We start from the raw sequence: 25,198 nt of genomic DNA, 5'->3' as shown, positions 1-25,198 counted from the left end.
CGGGTTCTGAAGCAAGTAGCTGGAGAGATTGCAGAGGCATTAACAGTGATTACAGAGTACCTGGAGGCACATAACAAGATGGGCCAAAGCCAGCATGGTTTTCTGAAAGGAAAATCCTGCTTGACTAACCTACTGCAGTTATTTGAGGAAATTAGAAGCAGGGTAGACTAAAGAGATACAGTGGATATGATGTACTTGGATTTTCAGAAGGCCTTTGACAAGGTGCTGCACATGAGGCTACTTAGGTAGATAAGACCCCATGGAATTACAAGGAAGTTACTAGCACGGGTGAAGCATTGGCTGATTGGCAGAAAACAGAGAGTGGGAATAAAGTGATCCTATTTTGGCTGGCTGCCGGTTACCGGTGGAGTTCCACAGGGGTCAGATTTGGAACTGCTGCTTTTTACGATATATGTGAATGATTTGGCCTATGGGATTAATGGATTTGTGGTTAAATTTGCCTATGATACAAAGATAGCTGGAGGAGTAGGTAGTGTTGAGGAAACAGAGAGCCTGTGGAGAGACTTAGGGGGATGGGCAAAGAAGCGGCAAATGAAATACAATGTTGGAAAGTGTATGGTCATGCACTTTGGTAGAAGAAATAAATGGGCAGACTATTATTTAGATGGGGAGAGAATTCAAAATGCAGAGATGCAAAGGGACTTGGGAGTCCTTGTGCAGGATACCCTAAAGGTTAACCTCCAGGTTGAGTCAGTTGTGAAGAAGGCGAATGCAATGTTGGCATTCATTTCCAGAGGTATAGGGATGTGATGTTGAGGCTCTATAAGGTACTTGTGAGACCACACTTGGAGCATTGTGTGCAGTTTGGACTCCTTATTTTGGAAAGGATATGCTGACATTGGAGAAGGTTCAGAGAAGACTCACAAGAATTATTCCAGGAATGAAAGAGTTACCATATGAGGAAGATCTGGCAGCCCTAGGGCTGTATTCCCTGGAGTTCAGGAGGATGAGGGGAGATCTCATACAAACATTCCAAATGTTAAAAGGCCTGAACAGTTTAGATATGGCAAAGTTATTTCCCATGGTAGAGGAGTCTAGGACAAGAGGACAAGATTTAAGGATTGAAGGACATCCATTTAGAACAGAGGTACGGAGAAATTACTATAGTCAGAGGGTGGTAAATCTGTGGAATTTGTTGCCACAAGTGGCTGTGGAGGCCACGTCTTTGGGTGTATTTAAGTTAGAGATAGATAAGTTCTTGATTAGCCAGGGCATCAAAGGATATGGGGTGAAGGCAGGGGAGTGGGGATGACTGGAAGAATTGGATCAGCCCATGATTGAATGACAGAGCAGACTCGATGGGCTGAGTGGCCTACTTCTATAGCTTATGGTCTTTTAATTGGCTAAAAAAAGTGGGTTATAACAGCAAATGAAAATTTTATTTTCTTATTTTCTAAATCTTAAAACAGTATGCTAATATACAAGAGACTAAATATGCATTTAATATACTGATGAAGGTCTCAGTTCAAAACGTTGACTATTATTTCCACAGATGCTGCCTGACCTGCTGAGTTCCTCTAGCATTTTGTGTTTTGCTATGTAATATATTTAATCTCTTTGAATATTTTTCAGTATCGATACTTCATTTTGTATATTAAACCAACAAAAATCCACAAGAGAAAGTTTGATTCCCATGGGGTGGAGATTGAACCAAACTTCAGTGATACCAAGAAAGTCAACACTGGCCACTTGATGTCTTCTTACAGTGAGTACACACAGTTGGCTTGTGGATAAGCTGCCCCCTCTAGTGGGCAATTAGGCTCATTGCAGCTTGGTGGAGGTCCCTATATCCCAGTGATCATTCATCTCCTTCACTCCTGTCTTCATTGCCATGGTATCCTGCTCTACTCTGTTTCTGTGTTTTCTTACAGCATTAAGTCCATGTAGCAATCCCATGCTCCTTGTTTGTTTGTTGTTCATCTCTGTGCCTTGTGGAAACCTTGCTGTTTCTTCAGCATTGTCTTTAGCTAACTCGATGCTCAACCCAGCACGGAAAGTGTTCAGCCGGCTGGATTCGAACCCGGGATCACTCGACTCAATGTCCGGTGCAGTTGCCACTACACATGCACAGGCACACACAGTTATGCATGTTCGGCCACAGACACACACGCAGGCGGGCGCACAGAGTCGGGAATGAAGCCAGGCTGCTGGAGCCGTAAAACAGCAGCAATGTGATCTGCGCCACTAGGGTAGGTGTTCTGTTCTCCCAGTTTCCATTCCTATTCCTCTTGCCATTCCTTGACACTTCTAATGTTGGATCCCTGTATCCTGGTGTGCAGCACACCAACTTCATATTGCAACACAAAATTCCTATAGCTTCACTATGATTTTACCAGCTGCTTGATACAATGGGAAGTGTTGGGATTGTGCAGGTCAGGCAGAAGCTCAAGCCAGCTGATTTTAAAATCAAATTTCCAGCAGGCCTCCTGAAATCTACCCGGATTGACTTTTTTCCCATCGTCTCAGCTAGCCCCACCATCAAATGCTGTTCCCACCCTGGCACTGACCTCTCTGGTTCTTCTCTCTGCATACTCCTCTCTCCCCACTGTTCTTGCAAATTAGAGTTCACTTGTGTTTTAATAGTTGCTGTTTCTGATGTTATTGGCAGGAAATGTTAGCTTGTTTCTCTGCATATTCCATGACCAGCTGAATATTTGTATATTTCTGTTTTTGTTCCATGAGATTGGGGGGGGGGGGGGAAGACTTGAAATGAAATAATCAAGGGGAGCCACCGTAGTGCCACAAAGCAGTTAGCGCAGTACTACTACTGCTGGTGTCAGAGTTCTGAGTTCAGCCCCAACGCTGTCTGTCTGTACGCTCTCCCCATGAATGAGTGGGTTTCCTCCCTCAGCCCAAAGATGGTAGATCGGTCATTGTAATTGTCCAGTGGTTAGGCTCGGGTTAAGTTAGTGGGTTTCTGGGTGGGCTGGAAAGGTCTGTCCACCCTGTATCAGTAAGTAAATAACTAATCAGCAAGACCAGGGAGGTTTCAAAGGTACATTTTATGTCAGAGAAGCCCCCCCCCCCCCCACAGCTCCCTCATCCCACGCATAATCAGCAGCAAAGCAACAATCCCCCTCCCCCACCAGCAAAGAAAGCATCAGCATCCCCCACCGAGCACTCAAGCGTGCAGCACAGACTTGCAGTACCTCAAAGACTACTTGTTCACCCGGTAATTTGCCGTGCTCTCTCCCTCGTAAGGGAAAAAGAGTGATGGACTTCAGGAAGACTAAACCTGCACTGCTCCCTGTTACTATTGATGGTGAGGATTTGGATGCGGTGAGGTCCTACAGGTACCTGGGGATGCACCTGGATGACAGACTTGATTGGAGCACCAACACAGAGGCTGTGTACCAGAAGGGCCAGAGTCACCTCTACTTCCCGAGGAGACTGAGGTCCTTTGGAGTATACAGGCCTCTCCTTCACATGTTCTACCAGTCTGTTGTTGCCGGTACAATCTTCTATGTGGTGGTGTGCTGCGGCAGTGCCATCAACAGTCTCAATAAACTGATTAGAAAGACTGGCTCTGTTATAGGGGTCAAACTGGACACACTGGAGGCTGTGGTAGAACAAAGGACATTATGGAAAATCCTGGCAATTCTGGACAAAGTTTCTGCATGCCACCTTGGCTGAACGGAGGAGGACTTTTAGTAACGGACTGAGACAACTGTGTTGCTCCCAAGAGTGCGATATGAGGTCATTCTTACCCTTGGCCATTAGGCTCGATAATGAGTCAAACTATAGCCAGGGGAGTGAAGACCCCTTCCTGTAAGACTGTTTGTGGTAACTTATTTTTTTATCTTTCTTATTTCTCTTCAGTATTTGCATATTTGTATATCTGTGCACTTGTAATGTGACTGTGACACTGTAATTTCCTCTGGGATCAATTAAGTGTCTATCTAATGAACAGCTGTCTCTGCTGAGACTTTTGATGGGTAACATTAACAGTGATGACTGATGGGAAATCTGACTGGCTTTTGAATTTCTGAACTGGCAGGCTGTCAGTACTGTGATGTCGCAGGTATGAGTTCCAGGTTCCAGCTTTCAGCACCATCTGACGAACGTGACATTTATGAGATTACAGAGAGACTGAGTGCATCTGGACAGGTTAAGTGAATGGACAAGATGTTGGCAGATGTATATTATCTGATGTTATTCAGATTTTAAATGAGCAACTGGCATCCGTTGTTGTACAGAGGGAGCAGCTTCACGAGATGCAGTAAACGGAGAGACACCAGTTAGGAAGTCGAAAGTACAACTTCTGTGGCAGTAGGTTGATGTTCAAAGCTAAGGAAACCTTGGTGAAAATATTTACAGCAGTTTTAGGAGATGATTATCAGATGGAAATAATTAAAAGTTATAAAAAGGGCAATCATTTAAATGAAATACAGAATAAATTGGAACATAATCAAAGCTGCTACAGTGCTATAAAAATGTGTATTAGACATAAGATGTAGGAATAGAATTAGGTCATTTTGCCCATCGAGTCTGCTCCAACATTCAATCATGGCTGATACTTTTTTTTTCTCTTCAACCCCATTTTCCGGCCTTCTCCCCGTAAACTTTGATGCCATGTTCAATCAAGAACCTATCAATCTCTGCCTTAAATACACCCAACGACCTGATGAATGCCAATGCACCATACACCTTAACAACACTATTAATCTGCACAGCAGCTTTGAGTGTCCTATTGACACGGACCACAAGATCTCTCTGATCCTCCACACAGCCAAGAGTCTTACCATTTATTTTAAATTCTGTCTTCAAGTTGGACCTACCAAAATGAACCACTTCACACCTCTCTGGGTTGAAGTCCATCTGACACTTCTCAGCCTAGTTCTGCATCCTATTGATGTCCTGCCATAACCTCTGACAACCTTCTAGACTATCCATAACATTCCCAACTTTTGTGTCATCAGCAAATTTACTAACCTGCCCTTCTTCCTCGTCCAGTTAATTTATAAAAATCACAAAGAGGAGGGATCCCAGACAGATCCCTGTGGAACACCACTTGTCACGGACCTCTATGCAGAATATGAACCATCCACAACCACTCTTTGCCTTTTGTGGTCAAGCCAGTTCTGGATTCACAAAGCAACTTCTCCTTGGAACCCATGCCTCCTTACTTTCTGAAGGAGCCTTGCATGGGGAACCTCATCAAATGCCTTACTGAAATCCATATACACTACATCCACTGCTCAATCTTTGTCAATGTGTTTTGTTACATCCTTTTTTTTGTTTTTTTTAAATGTACTAGAATGCTGCAGTGTCACTGACAGGTGGTTGTCCTACACAGGGGATTTGGAAGGTATAATGGCCACTCTAGGTATTTTTTTTAAAAAGTGAAGAATTCAGAAAGAACAATGCTCCCAAACCACCCACTCACCTGGATGCTCGCAGTTTGTAGGCTTCCACTAGCCAGCTGACATCATCGATATCGATCGCTGGTGTCTGGCCAGCCACTTGCTGGGGCTGGATGTGGCTGTGTAAGTCGCTCGGGTATGACACAGTGCCCAACGGCCTCTGTCCAGACTTAGCCCAAGAATAACTCTTAAACAAAACATAGAAATCTACAGCACATTACAGGCCCTTTGGCCCACAATGTTGTGCCAACCATGTAACCTTAATGCAACAGTCTGTGATCTTTTTACAATTTTGTTCCTTTAAATCCTTCGGACTTGCGTTCTCCCCATGAATGCATGGTACTCCTGTTTCCCCCTTCTGTCCAAAGACACACCGATTAGTAGGTTAATTGGTCATTGTAAATTGTCCTGTGGTTAGGCTAGGGGTAAAATTGGAAGATTTGTGGTTGGCGTGGCTCAAAAGGACTGTACCTCCATAAGTAATAAGTAAGATCCATAGTTGGCTGCAAGGTAGATGTTGGGATGTTCCACCAGCGACAGTGTCAGCAACAAGGGGATATATTTACAAAGTAAGAGCTGGTATTGAACTTCCTTCTGTCAGCGCATAGTGAATCTCTGGAAATATCTGCCCCTGAGGGTGCTGGAGACCAGCACATTAAATATATTTAAAGGAGAGAGACATAAAGATTTGGAAGCTCAAGGTTTTGAAGGTTTATGAAGACCTGGCGCAGAAGAGGAGTTGGGGTCAGTTAAGATCAGCCATGTTGACATCATGGGTTTGATGGGCTGAGTGGCCTTCAGCTGCTCCTGATTCTCGTTGAGTGATTAATGGATGGGGGAGGGGGTATTTGAAGGAATTGTGGACTCTAACTGGGCCTTTGTTACTTCACGTGGCAGAGGTGGAAGCTAAAGGGCAGTCGGATAGGATTTCAGCAGAGGAGTTGAAGAAGTTGATTTACAAACCGGAGCTGGCACAGATCTCTGAGAAACACACCCCTGGTGACAGCCTCGCATTCTGGATCACTGAGGAAGAGATGAAAAACATTGACTTGGAGATTGGAGGCACATTGCGCCTGAAAACAAGGGATGACAGCCCATTTATCCGTGAGTGCTTTATTCTGTAACAGGCTGTTCTTGAATCTGAAACATCAAAGTGGAATTTTTCCACTAGGGAGGGCAAAAAATGGTCTCCAGAACAATCTCTCACTCGCTCGCACTCACACTCACGCTCACTCACACTCTCGCTCACTCGCACTCACACTCACACTCTCGCTCTCACTCACTCACACTCTGTCTCGCTCGCACTCACACTCTCTCGCTCGCACTCACACTCTCTCGCTCGCACTCACACTCTCGCTCGCACTCACACTCTCGCTCGCACTCACACTCACTCTCGCTCACACTCACTCTCTCTCGCTCGCACTCACTCACACTCTCTCGCTCGCAATCACACTCTCTCGCTCGCACTCACACTCTCTTGCACTCACTTACACTCTCTCGCTCGCACTCACACTCTCTCGCTCGCACTCACACTCTCGCTCACACTCACACTCTCTCGCTCGCACTCACACTCTCGCTCACACTCACTCTCTCTCGCTCGCACTCACTCACACTCTCTCGCTCGCAATCACACTCTCTCGCTCGCACTCACACTCTCTTGCACTCACTTACACTCTCTCTCGCTCGCACTCACACTCTCTCGCTCGCACTCACTCTCTCGCTCGCACTCACACTCTCGCTCGCACTCACACTCTCTCGCTCGCACTCACACTCTCGCTCGCACTCACACTCTCTCGCTCGCACTCACACTCTCGCTCGCACTCACACACTCTCGCTCGCACTCACTCTCTCTCGCTCGCACTCACACTCTCGCTCTCACTCACACTCTCTCACTCGCACTCACACTCTCTCGCTCGCACTCACACTCTCGCTCGCACTCACACTCTCGCTCGCACTCACACTCTCGCTCGCACTCACACTCTCGCTCGCACTCACACTCTCGCTCGCACTCACACTCTCTCGCTCGCACTCACACTCTCTCTCGCTCGCAATCACACTCTCTCGCTCGCACTCACACTCTCTCGCTCGCACTCACACTCTCTCGCTCGCACTCACACTCTCTCGCTCGCACTCACACTCTCTCGCTCGCACTCACACTCTCTCTCGCTCGCAATCACACTCTCTCGCTCGCACTCACACTCTCTTGCACTCACTTACACTCTCTCTCGCTCGCACTCACACTCTCTCGCTCGCACTCACACTCTCTCGCTCGCACTCACACTCTCTCGCTCGCACTCACACTCTCTTGCACTCACTTACACTCTCTCTCGCTCGCACTCACACTCTCTCGCTCGCACTCACACTCTCGCTCACACTCACACTCTCTCGCTCGCACTCACACTCTCGCTCACACTCACTCTCTCTCGCTCGCACTCACTCACACTCTCTCGCTCGCAATCACACTCTCTCGCTCGCACTCACACTCTCTTGCACTCACTTACACTCTCTCGCTCGCACTCACACTCTCTCGCTCGCACTCACACTCTCTCGCTCGCACTCACACTCTCTCGCTCGCACTCACACTCTCTCGCTCGCACTCACACTCTCTCGCTCGCACTCACACTCTCTCGCTCGCACTCACACTCTCTCGCTCGCACTCACACTCTCTCGCTCGCACTCACACTCTCGCTCGCACTCACTCTCTCGCTCGCACTCACTCTCTCGCTCGCACTCACTCTCTCGCTCGCACTCACACTCACTCTCGCTCGCACTCACACTCTCGCTCACACTCACTCTCTCTCGCTCGCACTCACTCACACTCTCTCGCTCGCAATCACACTCTCTCGCTCGCACGCACACTCTCTTGCACTCACTTACACTCTCTCTCGCTCGCACTCACACTCTCTCGCTCGCACTCACACTCTCGCTCACACTCACACTCTCTCGCTCGCACTCACACTCTCGCTCACACTCACTCTCTCTCGCTCGCACTCACTCACACTCTCTCGCTCGCAATCACACTCTCTCGCTCGCACTCACACTCTCTTGCACTCACACTCTCTCTCGCTCGCACTCACACTCTCTCGCTCGCACTCACTCTCTCGCTCGCACTCACACTCTCGCTCGCACTCACACTCTCTCGCTCGCACTCACACTCTCGCTCGCACTCACACTCTCTTGCTCGCACTCACACTCTCGCTCGCACTCACACTCTCGCTCGCACTCACACTCTCGCTCGCACTCACACTCTCGCTCGCACTCACACTCACTCTCGCTCGCACTCACACTCTCGCTCACACTCACTCTCTCGCTCGCACTCACACTCTCTCGCTCGCACTCACACTCTCTCGCTCGCACTCACACTCTCTCGCTCGCACTCACACTCTCTCTCGCTCGCAATCACACTCTCTCGCTCGCACTCACACTCTCTTGCACTCACTTACACTCTCTCTCGCTCGCACTCACACTCTCTCGCTCGCACTCACACTCTCGCTCACACTCACACTCTCTCGCTCGCACTCACACTCTCGCTCACACTCACTCTCTCTCGCTCGCACTCACTCACACTCTCTCGCTCGCACTCACTCTCTCTCGCTCGCACTCACTCACACTCTCTCGCTCGCACTCACACTCTCTCGCTCGCACTCACACTCTCTCGCTCGCACTCACACTCTCGCTCGCACTCACACTCTCGCTCGCACTCACACTCTCGCTCGCACTCACACTCACTCTCGCTCGCACTCACACTCTCTTGCACTCACTTACACTCTCTCGCTCGCACTCACACTCTCTCGCTCGCACTCACACTCTCGCTCACACTCACACTCTCTCGCTCGCACTCACACTCTCGCTCACACTCACTCTCTCTCGCTCGCACTCACTCACACTCTCTCGCTCGCACTCACTCTCTCGCTCGCACTCACACTCTCGCTCGCACTCACACTCTCTCGCTCGCACTCACACTCTCGCTCGCACTCACACTCTCTCGCTCGCACTCACACTCTCGCTCGCACTCACACACTCTCACTCGCACTCACTCTCTCTCGCTCGCACTCACACTCTCGCTCTCACTCACACTCTCTCACTCGCACTCACACTCTCTCGCTCGCACTCACACTCTCGCTCGCACTCACACTCTCGCTCGCACTCACACTCTCGCTCGCACTCACACTCTCTCGCTCGCACTCACACTCTCTCGCTCGCACTCACACTCTCTCGCTCGCACTCACACTCTCTCTCGCTCGCAATCACACTCTCTCGCTCGCACTCACACTCTCTCGCTCGCACTCACACTCTCGCTCACACTCACTCTCTCTCGCTCGCACTCACTCACACTCTCTCGCTCGCAATCACACTCTCTCGCTCGCACTCACACTCTCTTGCACTCACTTACACTCTCTCTCGCTCGCACTCACACTCTCTCGCTCGCACTCACTCTCTCGCTCGCACTCACACTCTCGCTCGCACTCACACTCTCTCGCTCGCACTCACACTCTCGCTCGCACTCACACTCTCTCGCTCGCACTCACACTCTCGCTCGCACTCACACACTCTCGCTCGCACTCACACTCTCGCTCGCACTCACACTCTCGCTCGCACTCACACTCTCGCTCGCACTCACACTCTCTCGCTCGCACTCACACTCTCTCGCTCGCACTCACACTCTCTCTCGCTCGCAATCACACTCTCTCGCTCGCACTCACACTCTCTCGCTCGCACTCACACTCTCTCGCTCGCACTCACACTCTCTCTCGCTCGCACTCACACTCTCTCGCTCGCACTCACACTCTCTCGCTCGCACTCACACTCTCGCTCACACTCACACTCTCTCGCTCGCACTCACACTCTCGCTCACACTCACTCTCTCTCGCTCGCACTCACTCACACTCTCTCGCTCGCAATCACACTCTCTCGCTCGCACTCACACTCTCTTGCACTCACTTACACTCTCTCTCGCTCGCACTCACACTCTCTCGCTCGCACTCACACTCTCTCGCTCGCACTCACACTCTCTCGCTCGCACTCACACTCTCTCGCTCGCACTCACACTCTCTCGCTCACACTCACACTCTCTCACTCGCACTCACACTCTCTCGCTCGCACTCACACTCTCTCGCTCGCACTCACACTCTCTCGCTCGCACTCACACTCTCTCGCTCGCACTCACACTCTCGCTCGCACTCACACTCTCTCGCTCGCACTCACACTCTCTTGCACTCACTTACACTCTCTCTCGCTCGCACTCACACTCTCTCGCTCGCACTCACACTCTCTCGCTCGCACTCACACTCTCTCGCTCGCACTCACACTCTCTCGCTCGCACTCACACTCTCTCGCTCACACTCACACTCTCTCACTCGCACTCACACTCTCTCGCTCGCACTCACACTCTCTCGCTCGCACTCACACTCTCTCGCTCGCACTCACACTCTCTCGCTCGCACTCACACTCTCGCTCGCACTCACACTCTCTCGCTCGCACTCACTCTCTCGCTCGCACTCACACTCTCGCTCGCACTCACACTCACTCTCGCTCGCACTCACACTCTCGCTCACACTCACTCTCTCTCGCTCGCACTCACTCACACTCTCTCGCTCGCAATCACACTCTCTCGCTCGCACGCACACTCTCTTGCACTCACTTACACTCTCTCTCGCTCGCACTCACACTCTCTCGCTCGCACTCACACTCTCGCTCACACTCACACTCTCTCGCTCGCACTCACACTCTCGCTCACACTCACTCTCTCTCGCTCGCACTCACTCACACTCTCTCGCTCGCAATCACACTCTCTCGCTCGCACTCACACTCTCTTGCACTCGCACTCTCTCTCGCTCGCACTCACACTCTCTCGCTCGCACTCACTCTCTCGCTCGCACTCACACTCTCGCTCGCACTCACACTCTCTCGCTCGCACTCACACTCTCGCTCGCACTCACACTCTCTTGCTCGCACTCACACTCTCACTCGCACTCACACACTCTCGCTCGCACTCACTCTCTCTCGCTCGCACTCACACTCTCGCTCTCACTCACACTCTCTCACTCGCACTCACACTCTCTCACTCGCACTCACACTCTCGCTCGCACTCACACTCTCGCTCGCACTCACACTCTCTCGCTCGCACTCACACTCTCGCTCGCACTCACACTCTCGCTCGCACTCACACTCTCGCTCACACTCACTCTCTCTCGCTCGCACTCACTCACACTCTCTCGCTCGCAATCACACTCTCTCGCTCGCACTCACACTCTCTTGCACTCACACTCTCTCTCGCTCGCACTCACACTCTCTCGCTCGCACTCACTCTCTCGCTCGCACTCACACTCTCGCTCGCACTCACACTCTCTCGCTCGCACTCACACTCTCGCTCGCACTCACACTCTCTTGCTCGCACTCACACTCTCACTCGCACTCACTCTCTCTCGCTCGCACTCACTCTCTCTCGCTCGCACTCACACTCTCGCTCTCACTCACACTCTCTCACTCGCACTCACACTCTCTCGCTCGCACTCACACTCTCGCTCGCACTCACACTCTCGCTCGCACTCACACTCTCGCTCGCACTCACACTCTCTCGCTCGCACTCACACTCTCGCTCGCACTCACACTCTCTCGCTCGCACTCACACTCTCTCGCTCGCACTCACACTCTCTCGCTCGCACTCACACTCTCTCTCGCTCGCAATCACACTCTCTCGCTCGCACTCACACTCTCTTGCACTCACTTACACTCTCTCTCGCTCGCACTCACACTCTCGCTCACACTCACACTCTCTCGCTCGCACTCACACTCTCGCTCACACTCACTCTCTCTCGCTCGCACTCACTCACACTCTCTCGCTCGCAATCACACTCTCTCGCTCGCACTCACACTCTCTTGCACTCACTTACACTCTCTCTCGCTCGCACTCACACTCTCTCGCTCGCACTCACACTCTCGCTCACACTCACACTCTCTCGCTCGCACTCACTCACACTCTCTCGCTCGCATTCACACTCTCTCGCTCGCACTCACACTCTCTTGCACTCACTTACACTCTCTCTCGCTCGCACTCACACTCTCTCGCTCGCACTCACTCTCTCGCTCGCACTCACACTCTCGCTCGCACTCACACTCTCTCGCTCGCACTCACACTCTCGCTCGCACTCACACTCTCTCGCTCGCACTCACACTCTCGCTCGCACTCACACTCTCTCGCTCGCACTCACACACTCTCGCTCGCACTCACACACTCTCGCTCGCACTCACTCTCTCTCGCTCGCACTCACACTCTCGCTCTCACTCACACTCTCTCACTCGCACTCACACTCTCTCGCTCGCACTCACACTCTCGCTCGCACTCACACTCTCGCTCGCACTCACACTCTCGCTCGCACTCACACTCTCGCTCGCACTCACACTCTCGCTCGCACTCACACTCTCTCGCTCGCACTCACACTCTCTCGCTCGCACTCACACTCTCTCTCGCTCGCAATCACACTCTCTCGCTCGCACTCACACTCTCGCTCGCACTCACACTCTCTCGCTCGCACTCACACTCTCTCGCTCGCACTCACACTCTCTCTCGCTCGCAATCACACTCTCTCGCTCGCACTCACACTCTCTTGCACTCACTTACACTCTCTCTCGCTCGCACTCACACTCTCTCGCTCGCACTCACACTCTCTCGCTCGCACTCACACTCTCTTGCACTCACTTACACTCTCTCTCGCTCGCACTCACACTCTCTCGCTCGCACTCACACTCTCGCTCACACTCACACTCTCTCGCTCGCACTCACACTCTCTCGCTCACACTCACTCTCTCTCGCTCGCACTCACTCACACTCTCTCGCTCGCAATCACACTCTCTCGCTCGCACTCACACTCTCTTGCACTCACTTACACTCTCTCTCGCTCGCACTCACACTCTCTCGCTCGCACTCACACTCTCTCGCTCGCACTCACACTCTCTCGCTCGCACTCACACTCTCTCGCTCGCACTCACACTCTCTCGCTCGCACTCACACTCTCTTGCACTCACTTACACTCTCTCTCGCTCGCACTCACACTCACTCGCTCGCACTCACACTCTCGCTCACACTCACACTCTCTCGCTCGCACTCACACTCTCGCTCACACTCACTCTCTCTCGCTCGCACTCACTCACACTCTCTCGCTCGCAATCACACTCTCTCGCTCGCACTCACACTCTCTTGCACTCACACTCTCTCTCGCTCGCACTCACACTCTCTCGCTCGCACTCACTCTCTCGCTCGCACTCACTCTCTCGCTCGCACTCACACTCTCGCTCGCACTCACACTCTCTCGCTCGCACTCACACTCTCGCTCGCACTCACACTCTCTTGCTCGCACTCACACTCTCACTCGCACTCACACACTCTCGCTCGCACTCACTCTCTCTCGCTCGCACTCACACTCTCGCTCTCACTCACACTCTCTCACTCGCACTCACACTCTCTCGCTCGCACTCACACTCTCGCTCGCACTCACACTCTCGCTCGCACTCACACTCTCTCGCTCGCACTCACACTCTCGCTCGCACTCACACTCTCGCTCCCACTCACACTCTCTCGCTCGCACTCACACTCTCGCTCACACTCACTCTCTCTCGCTCGCACTCACTCACACTCTCTCGCTCGCAATCACACTCTCTCGCTCGCACTCACACTCTCTTGCACTCACACTCTCTCTCGCTCGCACTCACACTCTCTCGCTCGCACTCTCTCTCGCTCGCACTCTCTCTCGCTCGCACTCACACTCTCGCTCGCACTCACACTCTCGCTCGCACTCACACTCTCGCTCGCACTCACACTCTCACTCGCACTCACACACTCTCGCTCGCACTCACACTCTCTTGCTCGCACTCACACTCTCACTCGCACTCACACACTCTCGCTCGCACTCACTCTCTCTCACTCGCACTCACACACTCTCGCTCGCACTCACTCTCTCTCGCTCGCACTCACACTCTCGCTCTCACTCACACTCTCACTCGCACTCACACACTCTCGCTCGCACTCACACTCTCTCGCTCGCACTCACACTCTCTCGCTCGCACTCACACTCTCTCTCGCTCGCAATCACACTCTCTCGCTCGCACTCACACTCTCTCGCTCGCACTCACACTCTCTCGCTCGCACTCACACTCTCTCTCGCTCGCAATCACACTCTCTCGCTCGCACTCACACTCTCTTGCACTCACTTACACTCTCTCTCGCTCGCACTCACACTCTCTCGCTCGCACTCACACTCTCTCGCTCGCACTCACACTCTCTCGCTCGCACTCACACTCTCTTGCACTCACTTACACTCTCTCTCGCTCGCACTCACACTCTCTCGCTCGCACTCACACTCTCGCTCACACTCACACTCTCTCGCTCGCACTCACACTCTCGCTCACACTCACTCTCTCTCGCTCGCACTCACTCACACTCTCTCGCTCGCAATCACACTCTCTCGCTCGCACTCACACTCTCTTGCACTCACTTACACTCTCTCGCTCGCACTCACTCTCGCTCGCACTCACACTCTCTCGCTCGCACTCACACTCTCTCGCTCGCACTCACACTCTCTCGCTCGCACTCACACTCTCGCTCGCACTCACACTCTCTCGCTCGCACTCACTCTCTCGCTCGCACTCACACTCTCGCTCGCACTCACACTCACTCTCGCTCGCACTCACACTCTCGCTCACACTCACTCTCTCTCGCTCGCACTCACTCACACTCTCTCGCTCGCAATCACACTCTCTCGCTCGCACGCACACTCTCTTGCACTCACTTACACTCTCTCTCGCTCGCACTCACACTCTCTCGCTCGCACTCACACTCTCGCTCACACTCACACTCTCTCGCTCGCACTCACACTCTCGCTCACACTCACTCTCTCTCGCTCGCACTCACTCACACTCTCTCGCTCGCAATCACACTCTCTCGCTCGCACTCACACTCTCTTGCACTCACACTCTCTCTCGCTCGCACTCACACTCTCTCGCTCGCACTCACTCTCTCGCTCGCACTCACACTCTCGCTCGCACTCACACTCTCTCGCTCGCACTCACACTCTCGCTCGCACTCACACTCTCTTGCTCGCACTCACACTCTCACTCGCACTCACACACTCTCGCTCGCACTCACTCTCTCTCGCTCGCACTCACACTCTCGCTCTCACTCACACTCTCTCACTCGCACTCACACTCTCTCGCTCGCACTCACACTCTCGCTCGCACTCACACTCTCGCTCCCACTCACACTCTCTCGCTCGCACTCACACTCTCGCTCGCACTCACTCTCTCTCGCTCGCACTCACTCACACTCTCTCGCTCGCAATCACACTCTCTCGCTCGCACTCACACTCTCTTGCACTCACACTCTCTCTCGCTCGCACTCACACTCTCTCGCTCGCACTCACTCTCTCGCTCGCACTCACACTCTCGCTCGCACTCACACTCTCTCGCTCGCACTCACACTCTCGCTCGCACTCACACTCTCTTGCTCGCACTCACACTCTCACTCGCACTCACACACTCTCGCTCGCACTCACTCTCTCTCGCTCGCACTCACACTCTCGCTCTCACTCACACTCTCTCACTCGCACTCACACTCTCTCGCTCGCACTCACACTCTCGCTCGCACTCACACTCTCGCTCGCACTCACACTCTCTCGCTCGCACTCACACTCTCGCTCGCACTCACACTCTCTCGCTCGCACTCACACTCTCTCGCTCGCACTCACACTCTCTCGCTCGCACTCACACTCTCTCTCGCTCGCAATCACACTCTCTCGCTCGCACTCACACTCTCTTGCACTCACTTACACTCTCTCTCGCTCGCACTCACACTCTCGCTCACACTCACACTCTCTCGCTCGCACTCACACTCTCGCTCACACTCACTCTCTCTCGCTCGCACTCACTCACACTCTCTCGCTCGCAATCACACTCTCTCGCTCGCACTCACACTCTCTTGCACTCACTTACACTCTCTCTCGCTCGCACTCACACTCTCTCGCTCGCACTCACACTCTCGCTCACACTCACACTCTCTCGCTCGCACTCACACTCTCGCTCACACTCACTCTCTCGCTCGCACTCACTCACACTCTCTCGCTCGCAATCACACTCTCTCGCTCGCACTCACACTCTCTTGCACTCACTTACACTCTCTCTCGCTCGCACTCACACTCTCTCGCTCGCACTCACTCTCTCGCTCGCACTCACACTCTCGCTCGCACTCACACTCTCTCGCTCGCACTCACACTCTCGCTCGCACTCACACTCTCTCGCTCGCACTCACACACTCTCGCTCGCACTCACACACTCTCGCTCGCACTCACTCTCTCTCGCTCGCACTCACACTCTCGCTCTCACTCACACTCTCTCACTCGCACTCACACTCTCTCGCTCGCACTCACACTCTCGCTCGCACTCACACTCTCGCTCGCACTCACACTCTCGCTCGCACTCACACTCTCGCTCGCACTCACACTCTCTCGCTCGCACTCACACTCTCTCGCTCGCACTCACACTCTCTCTCGCTCGCAATCACACTCTCTCGCTCGCACTCACACTCTCTCGCTCGCACTCACACTCTCTCGCTCGCACTCACACTCTCTCGCTCGCACTCACACTCTCTCTCGCTCGCAATCACACTCTCTCGCTCGCACTCACACTCTCTTGCACTCACTTACACTCTCTCTCGCTCGCACTCACCCTCTCTCGCTCGCACTCACACTCTCTCGCTCGCACTCACACTCTCTTGCACTCACTGACACTCTCTCTCGCTCGCACTCACACTCTCTCGCTCGCACTCACACTCTCGCTCACACTCACACTCTCTCGCTCGCACTCACACTCTCGCTCACACTCACTCTCTCTCGCTCGCACTCACTCACACTCTCTCGCTCGCAATCACACTCTCTCGCTCGCACTCACACTCTCTTGCACTCACTTACACTCTCTCTCGCTCGCACTCACACTCTCTCGCTCGCACTCACACTCTCTCGCTCGCACTCACACTCTCTGGCTCGCACTCACACTCTCTCGCTCGCACTCACACTCTCTCGCTCGCACTCACACTCTCTCGCTCGCACTCACACTCTCGCTCGCACTCACACTCTCTCGCTCGCACTCACACTCTCTTGCACTCACTTACACTCTCTCTCGCTCGCACTCACACTCACTCGCTCGCACTCACACTCTCGCTCACACTCACACTCTCTCGCTCGCACTCACACTCTCTTGCACTCACACTCTCTCTCGCTCGCACTCACACTCTCTCGCTCGCACTCACTCTCTCGCTCGCACTCACACTCTCGCTCGCACTCACACTCTCGCTCGCACTCACACTCTCGCTCGCACTCACACTCTCTCGCTCGCACTCACACTCTCGCTCGCACTCACACTCTCTTGCTCGCACTCACACTCTCGCTCGCACTCACACACTCTCGCTCGCACTCACTCTCTCTCGCTCGCACTCACACTCTCGCTCTCACTCACACTCTCTCACTCGCACTCACACTCTCTCACTCGCACTCACACTCTCGCTCGCACTCACACTCTCGCTCGCACTCACACTCTCTCGCTCGCACTCACACTCTCGCTCGCACTCACACTCTCGCTCCCACTCACACTCTCTCGCTCGCACTCACACTCTCGCTCACACTCACTCTCTCTCGCTCGCACTCACTCACACTCTCTCGCTCGCAATCACACTCTCTCGCTCGCACTCACACTCTCTTGCACTCGCACTCTCTCTCGCTCGCACTCACACTCTCTCGCTCGCACTCACTCTCTCGCTCGCACTCACACTCTCGCTCGCACTCACACTCTCTCGCTCGCACTCACACTCTCGCTCGCACTCACACTCTCTCGCTCGCACTCACACTCTCGCTCTCACTCACACTCTCTCACTCGCACTCACACTCTCTCGCTCGCACTCACACTCTCGCTCGCACTCACACTCTCGCTCGCACTCACACTCTCTCGCTCGCACTCACACTCTCGCTCGCACTCACACTCTCTCGCTCGCACTCACACTCTCTCGCTCGCACTCACACTCTCTCGCTCGCACTCACACTCTCTCTCGCTCGCAATCACACTCTCTCGCTCGCACTCACACTCTCTTGCACTCACTTACACTCTCTCTCGCTCGCACTCACACTCTCGCTCACACTCACACTCTCTCGCTCGCACTCACACTCTCGCTCACACTCACTCTCTCTCGCTCGCACTCACTCACACTCTCTCGCTCGCAATCACACTCTCTCGCTCGCACTCACACTCTCTTGCACTCACTTACACTCTCTCTCGCTCGCACTCACACTCTCTCGCTCGCACTCACACTCTCGCTCACACTCACACTCTCTCGCTCGCACTCACTCTCTCGCTCGCACTCACACTCTCGCTCGCACTCACACTCTCTCGCTCGCACTCACACTCTCGCTCGCACTCACACTCTCTCGCTCGCACTCACACACTCTCGCTCGCACTCACACACTCTCGCTCGCACTCACTCTCTCTCGCTCGCACTCACACTCTCGCTCTCACTCACACTCTCTCACTCGCACTCACACTCTCTCGCTCGCACTCACACTCTCGCTCGCACTCACACTCTCGCTCGCACTCACACTCTCGCTCGCACTCACACTCTCTCGCTCGCACTCACACTCTCTCGCTCGCACTCACACTCTCTCTCGCTCGCAATCACACTCTCTCGCTCGCACTCACACTCTCTCGCTCGCACTCACACTCTCTCGCTCGCACTCACACTCTCTCGCTCGCACTCACACTCTCTCGCTCGCACTCACACTCTCTCTCGCTCGCAATCACACTCTCTCGCTCGCACTCACACTCTCTTGCACTCACTTACACTCTCTCTCGCTCGCACTCACACTCTCTCGCTCGCACTCACACTCTCTCGCTCGCACTCACACTCTCTTGCACTCACTTACACTCTCTCTCGCTCGCACTCACACTCTCTCGCTCGCACTCACACTCTCGCTCACACTCACACTCTCTCGCTCGCACTCACACTCTCGCTCACACTCACTCTCTCTCGCTCGCACTCACTCACACTCTCTCGCTCGCAATCACACTCTCTCGCTCGCACTCACACTCTCTTGCACTCACTTACACTCTCTCTCGCTCGCACTCACACTCTCTCGCTCGCACTCACACTCTCGCTCGCACTCACACTCTCTCTCGCTCGCAATCACACTCTCTCGCTCGCACTCACACTCTCGCTCGCACTCACACTCTCTCTCGCTCGCAATCACACTCTCTCGCTCGCACTCACACTCTCTTGCACTCACTTACACTCTCTCTCGCTCGCACTCACACTCTCTCGCTCGCACTCACACTCTCTCGCTCGCACTCACACTCTCTTGCACTCACTTACACTCTCTCTCGCTCGCACTCACACTCTCTCGCTCGCACTCACACTCTCGCTCACACTCACACTCTCTCGCTCGCACTCACACTCTCGCTCACACTCACTCTCTCTCGCTCGCACTCACTCACACTCTCTCGCTCGCAATCACACTCTCTCGCTCGCACTCACACTCTCTTGCACTCACTTACACTCTCTCTCGCTCGCACTCACACTCTCTCGCTCGCACTCACACTCTCTCGCTCGCACTCACACTCTCTCGCTCGCACTCACACTCTCTCGCTCGCACTCACACTCTCTCGCTCGCACTCACACTCTCTCGCTCGCACTCACACTCTCGCTCGCACTCACACTCTCTTGCTCGCACTCACACTCTCTCACTCGCACTCACTCACACTCTCTCGCTCGCAATCACACTCTCTCGCTCGCACTCACACTCTCTCGCTCGCACTCACTCTCTCGCTCGCACTCACACTCTCGCTCGCATTCACACTCTCTCGCTCGCACTCACACTCTCGCTCGCACTCACACTCTCTTGCTCGCACTCACACTCTCACTCGCACTCACACACTCTCGCTCGCACTCACTCTCTCTCGCTCGCACTCACACTCTCGCTCTCACTCACACTCTCTCACTCGCACTCACACTCTCTCGCTCGCACTCACACTCTCGCTCGCACTCACACTCTCGCTCGCACTCACACTCTCTCGCTCGCACTCACACTCTCGCTCCCACTCACACTCTCTCGCTCGCACTCACACTCTCGCTCACACTCACTCTCTCTCGCTCGCACTCACTCACACTCTCTCGCTCGCAATCACACTCTCTCGCTCGCACTCACACTCTCTTGCACTCACACTCTCTCTCGCTCGCACTCACACTCTCTCGCTCGCACTCTCTCTCGCTCGCACTCACACTCTCGCTCGCACTCACACTCTCTCGCTCGCACTCACACTCTCGCTCGCACTCACACTCTCTTGCTCGCACTCACACTCTCACTCGCACTCACACACTCTCGCTCGCACTCACTCTCTCTCGCTCGCACTCACACTCTCGCTCTCACTCACACTCTCTCACTCACACTCTCTCGCTCGCACTCACACTCTCGCTCGCACTCACACTCTCGCTCGCACTCACACTCTCTCGCTCGCACTCACACTCTCGCTCGCACTCACACTCTCTCGCTCGCACTCACACTCTCTCGCTCGCACTCACACTCTCTCTCGCTCGCAATCACACTCTCTCGCTCGCACTCACACTCTCTCGCTCGCACTCACACTCTCTCGCTCGCACTCACACTCTCTCGCTCGCACTCACTTACACTCTCTCTCGCTCGCACTCACACTCTCGCTCGCACTCACACTCTCTCGCTCGCACTCACACTCTCGCTCACACTCACTCTCTCTCGCTCGCACTCACTCACACTCTCTCGCTCGCAATCACACTCTCTCGCTCGCACTCACACTCTCTTGCACTCACTTACACTCTCTCTCGCTTGCACTCACACTCTCTCGCTCGCACTCACACTCTCGCTCACACTCACACTCTCTCGCTCGCACTCACACTCTCGCTCACACTCACTCTCTCTCGCTCGCACTCACTCACACTCTCTCGCTCGCAATCACACTCTCTCGCTCGCACTCACACTCTCTCGCTCGCACTCACACTCTCTTGCACTCACTTACACTCTCTCTCGCTCGCACTCACACTCTCTCGCTCGCACAAACTCTCTCGCTCGCACTCACACTCTCGCTCGCACTCACTCTCTCTCGCTCGCACTCACACTCTCGCTCTCACTCACACTCTCTCACTCGCACTCACACTCTCTCGCTCGCACTCACACTCTCTCGCTCGCACTCACACTCTCTCGCTCGCACTCACACTCTCTCTCGCTCGCAATCACACTCTCTCGCTCGCACTCACACTCTCTTGCACTCACTTACACTCTCTCTCGCTCGCACTCACACTCTCTCGCTCGCACTCACACTCTCTCGCTCGCACTCACACTCTCTTGCACTCACTTACACTCTCTCTCGCTCGCACTCACACTCTCTCGCTCGCACTCACACTCTCGCTCACACTCACACTCTCTCGCTCGCACTCACACTCTCGCTCGCACTCACACTCTCGCTCGCACTCACACTCTCTCGCTCGCAATCACACTCTCTCGCTCGCACTCACACTCTCTTGCACTCACTTACACTCTCTCGCTCGCACTCACACTCTCTTGCACTCACTTACACTCTCTCGCTCGCACTCACACTCTCGCTCACACTCACTCTCGCACTCACTCACACTCTCTCGCTCGCAATCACACTCTCTCGCTCGCACTCACACTCTCTTGCACTCACTTACACTCTCTCTCGCTCGCACTCACACTCTCTCGCTCGCACTCACACTCTCTCGCTCGCACTCACACTCTCTCGCTCGCACTCACACTCTCTCGCTCGCACTCACACTCTCTCGCTCGCACTCACACTCTCTCGCTCGCACTCACACTCTCGCTAGCACTCACACTCTCTCGCTCGCACTCACACTCTCGCTAGCACTCACACTCTCTCGCTCGCACTCACACTCTCGCTCGCACTCACTCTCTCGCTCGCACTCACACTCTCGCTCGCACTCACACTCTCTCGCTCGCACTCACACTCTCGCTCGCACTCACACTCTCGCTCGCACTCACACTCTCTCGCTCGCACTCACACTCTCTCGCTCGCACTCACACTCTCTCGCTCGCACTCACACTCTCTCGCTCGCACTCACACTCTCGCTCGCACTCACACTCTCTCGCTCGCACTCACACTCTCGCTGGCACTCACACTCTCGCTCGCACTCACACTCTCTCGCTCGCACTCACACTCTCTCGCTCGCACTCACACTCTCGCTCGCACTCACACTCTCGCTCGCACTCACACTCTCTCGCTCGCACTCACACTCTCTCGCTCGCACTCACACTCTCTCGCTCGCACTCACACTCTCTCGCTCGCACTCACACTCTCTCGCTCGCTCACACTCTCTCGCTCGCACTCACACTCTCTCGCTCGCACTCACACTCTCGCTCGCACTCACACTCTCGCTCGCACTCACACTCTCTCGCTCGCACTCACACTCTCTCGCTCGCACTCACACTCTCTCGCTCGCACTCACACTCTCTCGCTCGCACTCACACTCTCTCGCTCACTCACACTCTCGCTCGCACTCACACTCTCTCGCTCTCACTCACACTCTCGCTCGCATTCACACTCTCGCTCGCACTCACACTCTCTCGCTCTCACTCACACTCTTTCGCTCACTCACACTCTCGCTCGCACTCACACTCTCGCTCGCACTCACACTCTCTCGCTCGCACTCACACTCTCTCGCTCGCACTCACACTCTCTCGCTCGCACTCACACTCTCTCGCTCGCACTCACACTCTCTCGCTCGCACTCACACTCTCTCGCTCGCACTCACACTCTCGCTCGCACTCACACTCTCTCGCTCGCACTCACACTCTCTCGCTCGCACTCACACTCTCTCGCTCGCACTCACACTCTCTCGCTCGCACTCACACTCTCGCTCGCACTCACACTCTCTCGCTCGCACTCACACTCTCTCGCTCGCACTCACACTCTCGCTCGCAATCACACTCTCTCGCTCGCACTCACACTCTCTTGCACTCACTTACACTCTCTCTCGCTCGCACTCACACTCTCTCGCTCGCACTCACACTCTCGCTCGCACTCACACTCTCTCACTCGCACTCACACTCTCTCGCTCGCACTCACACTCTCGCTCGCACTCACACTCTCGCTCGCACTCACACTCTCTCGCTCGCACTCACACTCTCGCTCGCACTCACACTCTCTCGCTCGCACTCACACTCTCTCGCTCGCACTCACACTCTCGCTCGCAATCACACTCTCTCGCTCGCACTCACACTCTCTTGCACTCACTTACACTCTCTCTCGCTCGCACTCACACTCTCTCGCTCGCACTCACACTCTCGCTCGCACTCACACTCTCTTGCTCGCACTCACACTCTCTCGCTCACTCACACTCTCGCTCGCACTCACACTCTCTCGCACACTCACACTCTCTCGCTCGCACTCACACTCTCGCTCGCACTCACACTCTCTTGCTCGCACTCACACTCTCGCTCGCACTCACACACTCTCGCTCGCACTCACACTCTCTCGCTCGCACTCACGCTCTCTCGCTCGCACTCACACTCTCTCGCTCGCACTCACGCTCTCTCGCTCGCACTCACACTCTCTCGCTCGCACTCACTCTCTCGCTCGCACTCACACTCACTCTCGCTCGCACTCACACTCTCGCTCGCACTCACACTCGCTCGCTCTCACTCACACTCTCTCGCTCGCACTCACACTCTCTCGCTCGCACTCACACTCTCGCTCGCACTCACACTCGCTCGCTCTCACTCACACTCGCTCGCACTCACACTCTAGCTTGCAATCACACTCTCTCGCCCGCACTCACACTCTCGCTCGCACTCACGCTCTCTCGCTCGCACTCACGCTCTCTCGCTCGCACTCACGCTCTCTCGCTCGCACTCACACTCTCTCTTGCTCGCACTCACTCACACTCTCTCTCTCGCTCGCACTCACACTCTCGCTCGCACTCACACTCTTGCTCGCACTCACTCTCTCTCGCTCGCACTCACTCTCTCGCTCGCACTCACTCTCTCGCTCGCACTCACTCTCTCGCTCGCACTCACTCTCTCTCGCTCGCACTCACACACTCTCGCTCGCACTCACACACTCTCGCTCGCACACACACTCTCTCGCTCGCACTCACACTCTCTCGCTCGCACTCACACTCTCTCTTGCTCGCACTCTCTCTAGCTCGCACTCACTCACACTCTCTCTCTCGTTCGCACTCACACTCTCGCTCACACTCACTCTCTCTTGCTCACACGCTCTCGCTCGCACTCACACTCTCTCGCTCGCACTCACACTCTCTCGTTCGCACTCACACTCTCTCGTTCGCACTCACACTCTCGCTCTCACTCACTCTCTCTCGCACTCACACTCTCGCTCGCACTCACGCTCTCTCGCTCGCACTCACACTCTCTCGCTCGCACTCACACTCTCTCGCTCGCACTCACACTCTCTCGTTCGCACTCACACTCTCTCGTTCGCACTCACACTCTCGCTCTCACTCACTCTCTCTCGCACTCACACTCTCGCTCGCACTCACGCTCTCTCGCTCGCACTCACACTCTCTCGCTCGCACTCACACTCTCTCGCTCGCACTCACACTCTCTCGCTCGCACTCACACTCTCTCGCTCGCACTCACACTCACTCTCGCTCGCACTCACACTCTCTCGCTCGCACTCACACTCTCGCTCTCACTCACACTCTCTCGCTCGCACTCACACTCTCTCGCTCGCACTCACACTCTCTCGCTCGCACTCACACT

At 54.6% G+C, this 25,198-nt stretch overlaps 1 protein-coding gene across 1 annotated transcript in view; it reads left to right on the top strand.

Annotated features, from left to right (window-relative positions):
• The window catches only part of LOC132382328 (uncharacterized), a 188,536-nt gene that overhangs the window by 4,919 nt on the left and 158,419 nt on the right, over positions 1-25,198 (top strand). The window contains exons 3-4 of the mRNA XM_059952456.1: positions 1,594-1,726; positions 6,282-6,488. Coding sequence (XP_059808439.1) covers positions 1,594-1,726; positions 6,282-6,488 — 340 coding nt within the window. The remainder of the gene's footprint in view (positions 1-1,593; positions 1,727-6,281; positions 6,489-25,198) is intronic.

The sequence above is a fragment of the Hypanus sabinus genome, chromosome 28 (assembly GCF_030144855.1).
Source record: "Hypanus sabinus isolate sHypSab1 chromosome 28, sHypSab1.hap1, whole genome shotgun sequence".
NCBI classification, from domain to species: domain Eukaryota; kingdom Metazoa; phylum Chordata; class Chondrichthyes; order Myliobatiformes; family Dasyatidae; genus Hypanus; species Hypanus sabinus.
This window is presented reverse-complemented; position numbering and strand designations above follow the sequence as displayed.